The sequence below is a fragment of the Lathyrus oleraceus genome, chromosome 1, assembly GCF_024323335.1.
Source record: "Lathyrus oleraceus cultivar Zhongwan6 chromosome 1, CAAS_Psat_ZW6_1.0, whole genome shotgun sequence".
In the NCBI taxonomy this organism is placed as follows: domain Eukaryota; kingdom Viridiplantae; phylum Streptophyta; class Magnoliopsida; order Fabales; family Fabaceae; genus Lathyrus; species Lathyrus oleraceus.
In genome coordinates this window covers 25,863,548-25,870,488 of record NC_066579.1, presented here as the reverse complement: position 1 = coordinate 25,870,488, position 6,941 = coordinate 25,863,548, and the positions used below count along the sequence as shown (strand labels likewise).

The following is a 6,941-nucleotide window of genomic DNA, read 5'->3' as shown; positions in this document are numbered from 1 at the left end:
ACACATAGTATGTTTCGATATTTGTATGAATATATTTAATTAATTGTGTTAAAGTAAATATTCTATATATTAATAAAGTTTATCAGTACCACATTAATATATGTGAATTGAAAATTCATAATAATTTATAATATTAAATTAGTTAGTTTTTTATAATATCAATAGATCTCATTTCTTAATTGATGTTTATATTAATTCATAAATATGTTAATGAAATGATCAATTTGAGATGTAATTATCCATAATATCATTTTATTTTAATAAACAATTATCTTATTTAATAAGCAAAAATTCTATCTTCAAATGTTAAATTTTCGTCATTATCTATTTTAGAAGGTTTTTTTTTCATCTTTTTTATATAATTATTAAATTCAATTGGTTTTTTTTCCAATCCAATACTACGGGTACAAATTAATTCCTTTATGGTTTTATTCTCCATTATTACATTTAGTTCAAGCTAGTTTAAATTTAGAAAACAAAAACAAAACTAACTAGGAGTAAAGTTTAGATTCAAAACAAAAACAAAACCAACCAGAGTAAATTTTAGATTTCAACTTCATAAACTTAGCATCAATGTCGCTTCAATTTCAACCACACTCACTACAACCTTTCAATTTCACCAAAATACACCCCCATTCATCTTCACGCACCCCATTCTCCATCCGTGTCAGCACCTCAACCACCTCACCACTGCCGTCAATCTCCCTCCACTCTTCACCCAATTCACCATCCCTTTTCACAACCACACCGCCGCCCGAAATCGCAGAGTTTCGACCCACCCCTGAATTGGGACTTCTCTCTCACTTGTTCGTATTCTCCATGGTACCACACAATATTCTTCTTTTGTTTCTGTGTAGTGAAATTGATTTTCTTTTCACGATCAAATAAACAAACCCTAATTTTACGTTTTTTGATTTTGCAGGTTTTCGGTGCATTTTTCTCAGTAGCTTTAATTTCCATTCCAACCCTAATTGTAGGGTTTTGTATTACAAATTTCAATTGATTTGTTGAATGGTTGATATAATCTAGAGCTAATTGTTGGTGTTTATTTGTTGCATAGGCTTTTGGAAAATTAGGAGATTCAGTAAAGAAATTGTCAAAGGTTTATTCTGAAGAGGTACCTGGAACTTTATGTTCTCTCAAGCTTTCTAGTTTGGAGCTCAATGATTTGACCCAACGATTAACCACTATAAGGTAACACACCATTCCTTATACTACTTCAGCAATATTGCGGCCACGATTTAAAACCACGGTACATGTGTCTATGTCTTAGTGTTGTGTTCGTGTCTATGTTGATGCTTCTTAGATTATGATGGCTGCTGCCTTTGGTTGTTTTATTTAGAATGTTAGTCTACCTCTGATCAATTTGTGCGAAAAATAATTAGGCATAAAGTTTCTGGTTTTTCCATTGGAAAGGAGAATGGAAGCAGTATCAGATCAAGATCCTTTAGCAAGAACTCAGCTTCCTAAAATTGCGTAGGTGTGTATTTTGTGAGCATTTTTGTTTCTAGAATTATGCTTGCATGGTTGAATGGGAATTGCTGATGGGTGTATATCCTTTTCAATATTCATATGCATTTAAGTTACGAGCTTTTTCTATAGAAGTTCGATCGTTGTAAACCATTGCGACTTTTCAGGTTTGGAACTGCCTTTGCAAAACAGTGAGAAAGTTTGCTATATGAAGATCCTATGTTGATCGTGAGGGGTGTTAGGAACCCAAAAATAATAGGGAAAATGAGATTGTATTATAGATTGAAAAAGGAAAATATCATAGAAGATAAATCCCTGTAATCCAGAAAAAAAAAATAGGGAACTAAGTGTTGGCTCATTTGAGTTTTTGGATTTAGCTAACATGTGGTATGGACCATTTTATGGACCATGATTGCTTCCAATCAGATTTTCCTTAGTTACGCAATTAGAACAACTGTGATTCTTGGATTGATATTGGATGGTTAAAATTTGCTATTTTTCATTTTAAAAAAAGAAAAAAATTATATCTAAAGTTGGACTGTCCAATCACGATTCAATGACTACGGTTGTCCTGAATGCGTGACTGCGGAAAAATATTATTGCAGGCAATCCGCATTGCCATTTTTTGCAATAGATATTATATTTATATGTTGATTAAGTCTAGTGTGTTTATCCATGTCAAATCTCGTAAGAGGTTGTAAAATGATCAATAGTGTCACAATTCTTAATAATAGTTAGAAAAAAAATTCCACTCTTCCTTCCCATAAAGCTGCAAATTCTTTGAATACTCTATAAATCAATGATGTAAAGTGAAAGGAAGATAGAAAATATTTTATTGTGATCACTACATAGTCTGTTGCACTATATACATTGCAATGTTTTGGTTTTCTATGTGATTGTCAATAACACTGCAATTCTGGTCTAAAACGGTTGTGGACACTGTTGCAACCCTAATATTGCAGTCTCATCATTTAATCTAGTCTGCATTTTTAAACCTTGGTATCAAGTATGCATCAGGTCCTAGTTAAAATCTTATTGCCTCCACAGTATTATAAATATAGAAAGCGGGGCGAGAATATCCAAATCCTCTGGAGATTGGAATAGGGACTTATCAAAAATTCAGACTTGGGAATGGAGAAGGTAAAATCCTCTCCGTTGGCATGTCTATTCAAGATGGTCCTATTTTAATCCTGAGGACCAGTAAATTATTGACATTGAATAAGTCTGGTCTCATTTGGGTTTTTGTGCTCCCTAAACATGTTTCGTATGGACCATTTCAATCATTATCACATGTGTATGAGATGTTAGTAAATGATACTCCCTCTAATCCTTAATACTAAAGAAATGTTGTATATGGATTATATACTGCTTAGATAGTTTGATTATTTAATAAATCTAAAAAGTAAAAATAAATTACATTAAAAATTGATTTTTTAATGAATTTAAAAGTAATTTTTTTTATATTAAAAATTGATTTTTTAATGAATTTAATTTTTTTTTATATTAAAAATTAAAGGGAGTACAAGTTTTACTTTGCAACCTTAAGAAGGGGAAGTTTAAATTTCATATTGAACAATTGTATGTTATCTATTAGTGTCACATTTCCTAATAAGTCATCATGTGTGTCTATTTGCATTAAGTTTCGATAGTTTCAAAGTGTTTTTAAAATTGCAATTGCAGCCATCGCAGCTGATACAATGTAAATATATTTTTTATTAGCATTAAACAGTAATTTATTATTTACTCTATTTTATAATTTTGCATTAATGCTAATCCGAATATATCAATAGTCGAGAAGGATAATTTGTTAAAATTATTAGTCTCTATTTTTTATTTATTACTTTCTTCATTTTAGAATGAGTGACCTATTTAGAATAAAAGAGTGTCTAAATATAAATGAATAATTTTAGATTTCTAACTTTCAATGCATTTTTTTTTTTAATTTTATCCTCTAATTAATATTATTTTTATCATTTTTAATATATGATAAAGATATTTTAATAAAAATATCATTCTCTATTTTTTATTTTTTATTTTAATATTGTGAAATGATCAATTGATTGGGATGAAGAAATTATATTTTTTTACTCTATGTGAAAGTGTTAAATATGACAATTATATTAGGATAAAGAATATTTTTTAACTCAAATATATTATATTTTTTCTCTAAAAAGGCTCATATATGCTATCCTTTAAAATTGTAAAGAGAGAAAGAAAAAAGCTATTGAAACAAATTGATATCCACTATGATGCATCATTTCAATGCAAGTAGATATGTCATCTCCCTTATAGAGTTGGTCCTATTGATGGGTCATAGAAGAGCAATCACAAAGAGAAAAATACCATATATTCACCAAAGTTTATGGATTCTTTTATTTATAAAATGTTTAATCTTTATTTTTTTTTAAATTATGTGCAAATTCTAACTCACTTGTATTATTACAGTTTTCTTCGTGACTATCAATCATATTGTAATTACGGCTCAATGCAAATGCAATTTAAAACCATGAATCAAGTTGTTGCAAACTCAATTTTAAACCTTGAATCAAGTACGCATGATGACCTAGTTTAGAATCTAATAGCCTCAATAGTACCCAAAAAAAGCTACAAATTCTATCATGATGCACATCTTGTATCATCTGCATATATTTATAACTCCTTGATGCATTCAAGCATTATTGAGTTTAACTTAAATTGTATGATTTAAAACATTTACAGTTTTGCATGCTTCTTTAGCAAGTCGCCGGCGTGTTTTGCATTGTCTGGGACGGGCATGTTGCTTTTAAGAGTAACTCTAGAAGATGCTATCAACAATCTGTTTTGTGAGTTTGAAGGATCAACCTTCCAGATTTTCACATCCCACACCTGCCGCAAAGAAGCACTATATAAGTAAATGAACTATGTAACTATTTACCATTTGAAATACTATCTTTATTAGAAGAATAAAAAACTTAAAAAAGAAAGAAAAGAAGTCAAGCAAAAACAGAGTATAAACACAGTTAAAGGTATGTGAAGTCTTGCACAAATGTTAGACACAACATGTGTAATCAACAAAAGACAATGACATGCGCACAACTACTTTTGTACTCGATAATATAAGGTTTGATGATTGATTATAGGATGAGTCAAAATAAAACATTGATTGACAAGTAGTGCCGGTGAAGTATTTTGAAGAACGGTTATGATCTTACCTTTTTTTTAAAATTCAAATTCCTAAATGTTGAATGTATACGTACATTTTGAAAAAAAAACATTCCGGGGGTGGGGTGTTCGAGCATTTCTATTTTAAGGTTTTTTTTTTTAAGAATGACAATTTTTTTATGAGAAACCTATCACATATTTATAAAAAATTCAAAATTTTAAGATGACAGATATATGAATTCTTCTAATTATAAATATTCAAATTTTCATATTTTCAATTTTTATTTTATGCTTTTATTAAAAAAAAATTGTTAACTTGACTATACAAAATTATTTAAAAAGATTTAAAACAAACTATCCATAAAGGAAAAATGACAAACAAAAAAAAATAACTGAAACAAACAACACCTATCATTTTGAGACAAGATCTTATCCACCCAAACTAGCCCAACCAAAAGAATAACCTCAATAATAAACTAAATGAGCCAAACAAGAACATTTAAACTAAACAACAAAAATTAAATGGCCAAAATCAGTATTAAGAGGAACAATCAATCTCACCTGAATGGATTTCCCAACCGTCAAAGGTGTTGCTTCAGCATGAATAAAATCACCAATCACAGCCGATTTCAAATGATTGATGCTAAGTTGAATCCCTGCAACCCTTTTATATCCACAAGCTATATGTGCTCCAATACTTGATAGTGATTCTGCTATCAATGCTGATACCCCTCCATGAAGCACCTTAAATGGCTGCAATTACAACCATAATCAGATTTAAAAAAAACTAAACTTTATAATTGTCCGAAAATCCTAACTCATCTGACAGAAACTAATATTGTTAGGTTGTACGTAATCACCGGGATTTGAATCCTGGTACTCAACACAACAATTATCTGTGTGTGAGTTTCTAGTGGTTGCTTTCTAGTGGTTGCTACGGAAAAAATCATCAAATAATTGTTATAAGATGTAAAGAAAAAAGAGTTGACCTGACAACACTTTTGGGTAAGATGAAGATTTCCAGAAACTTTCCCTGCTGAGATTTCTTCAAACTCAAATCCTAGGTTATGAAGAGGTGCATCCAAATCAACAGTTTTTGGTTTTGCCGATGATGATGTCTTGTTATCCATGATAAGAGCTCAAAAGAGGGTTATCTGTTTTTTGATCTCTCTTCTTCACAAATTAAGAAATGGGTAGTTATTATCATTCAATAGTTGTTTTATTTATTATATTCACAAAACGGGTCAAACTTATACAACTCTTATGGAAAATTTGAAATGAATAATTGATTGAGAGTAGTTGATTAAAAGGGTATTTTAGGAATTAAAAAAATGAAAGGTCATAGTTGGATGGTAGGTGAAGTGTTTTTGGTTGGTGAATTATAGGAAATCGAACATTGTGTTGTAAATGACTTGCGTCATGGTGTACTGAATTTTATGAATTGAATTTGACGCGTGAGTTCGGGTTGGCCGTTCGATGTGTAATCTACGGTGGAGATGATTCAATCATTGTTTTGTGATGCTGTAATCAGTGAGTACTAATATGCGTAGAAAGAATTGGAATGAACGATCAAGATCTAACGGGTAATATTCACTGACGTAGATCCACATAAGAAATACAGAAATATAATAGGAGAAAATATCATTTGAAAATAATCTGTTTTTATTTTATTTTATTGATATATATCCAAATTTTAATATAAAATATTTTATACCTTTTATTATTTTCTTGACAAATTTTATACCTTTTCTCATAATTTGTTGTAAATTTTTTTTTTTTAATGAAAGCATCTATTTTTTTAATGAATTCCAATTGTATCGAAATTGAGTTTTATATTTAATTTTTTTATTGTTAAATATGTAATTCTTTGTGTTAAACATAATTGTAAGTTTGACATAGTCGAACATAGTCTATATTAACTGTATTTGACAGAAAATTGAATACAATTTGTTGAAGTTTGTGTTAATTAGTTACTTTGAGAATTACTTGGTGGACAGGTAATCTCATTATAAATAGGGAGGTATCGTACTCTTGTAAACATACATATTAAGAGAAATTCAATGAGAATAAACGCGAGATAAACTTTGCAGAATTTGACAGGTAGAGGAAAAGGCGATGGAAGAAAACTTGACAAAAGCCATATTCAGTGTTATAATTGTCAGAAGTATGGACATTATGCAAGTCAATATCGAGGAGGCAAGAAAGAAAATCAAGAAATTGATGTAAGACTTGCAAAACACGAAGAAGAAAAGATAATGATGATGGTCACAATGAAAGGTGAAGAAAGTTTAAAGGCCATATGGTACTTAGACTCAGACTGCTCATCACAC

General features: G+C 29.9%; 2 protein-coding genes across 2 annotated transcripts; one reads left to right on the top strand and one right to left on the bottom strand.

The window, feature by feature from the left end:
- The first annotated feature begins 429 nt into the window (after positions 1-429).
- LOC127138604 (uncharacterized) lies at positions 430-2,238 on the top strand. Its single transcript, XM_051065117.1, has 5 exons — positions 430-822; positions 923-973; positions 1,061-1,194; positions 1,386-1,480; positions 1,638-2,238. Exons 1-4 carry the CDS (start codon positions 574-576, stop codon positions 1,468-1,470), a joined length of 519 nt encoding a protein of 172 aa, XP_050921074.1. The 5' UTR covers positions 430-573; the 3' UTR covers positions 1,471-1,480; positions 1,638-2,238.
- A 1,729-nt stretch (positions 2,239-3,967) lies between these two features.
- LOC127138518 (1,4-dihydroxy-2-naphthoyl-CoA thioesterase 1) lies at positions 3,968-5,979 on the bottom strand. Its single transcript, XM_051065017.1, has 3 exons — positions 5,601-5,979; positions 5,173-5,364; positions 3,968-4,335 (listed from the first exon to the last, which is right to left on the bottom strand). Exons 1-3 carry the CDS (start codon positions 5,739-5,741, stop codon positions 4,183-4,185), a joined length of 486 nt encoding a protein of 161 aa, XP_050920974.1. The 5' UTR covers positions 5,742-5,979; the 3' UTR covers positions 3,968-4,182.
- Positions 5,980-6,941: the final 962 nt, after the last annotated feature.

Bases quoted from the DNA above. Each gene is read 5' to 3' on its own strand.
- LOC127138604 (XM_051065117.1), top strand. From the start codon at position 574: ATGTCGCTTCAATTTCAACCACACTCACTACAACCTTTCAATTTCACC. The intron at 974-1,060 runs GTAGGGTTTTGT...TTTGTTGCATAG, and splicing joins TTTCCATTCCAACCCTAATT to GCTTTTGGAAAATTAGGAGA. The intron at 1,195-1,385 runs GTAACACACCAT...AAAAATAATTAG, and splicing joins CAACGATTAACCACTATAAG to GCATAAAGTTTCTGGTTTTT.
- LOC127138518 (XM_051065017.1), bottom strand. From the start codon at position 5,741: ATGGATAACAAGACATCATCATCGGCAAAACCAAAAACTGTTGATTTG. The intron at 5,365-5,600 runs GTCAACTCTTTT...TTGTAATTGCAG, and splicing joins TTACCCAAAAGTGTTGTCAG to CCATTTAAGGTGCTTCATGG. The intron at 4,336-5,172 runs GTGAGATTGATT...TCTTTGCGGCAG, and splicing joins CGGTTGGGAAATCCATTCAG to GTGTGGGATGTGAAAATCTG.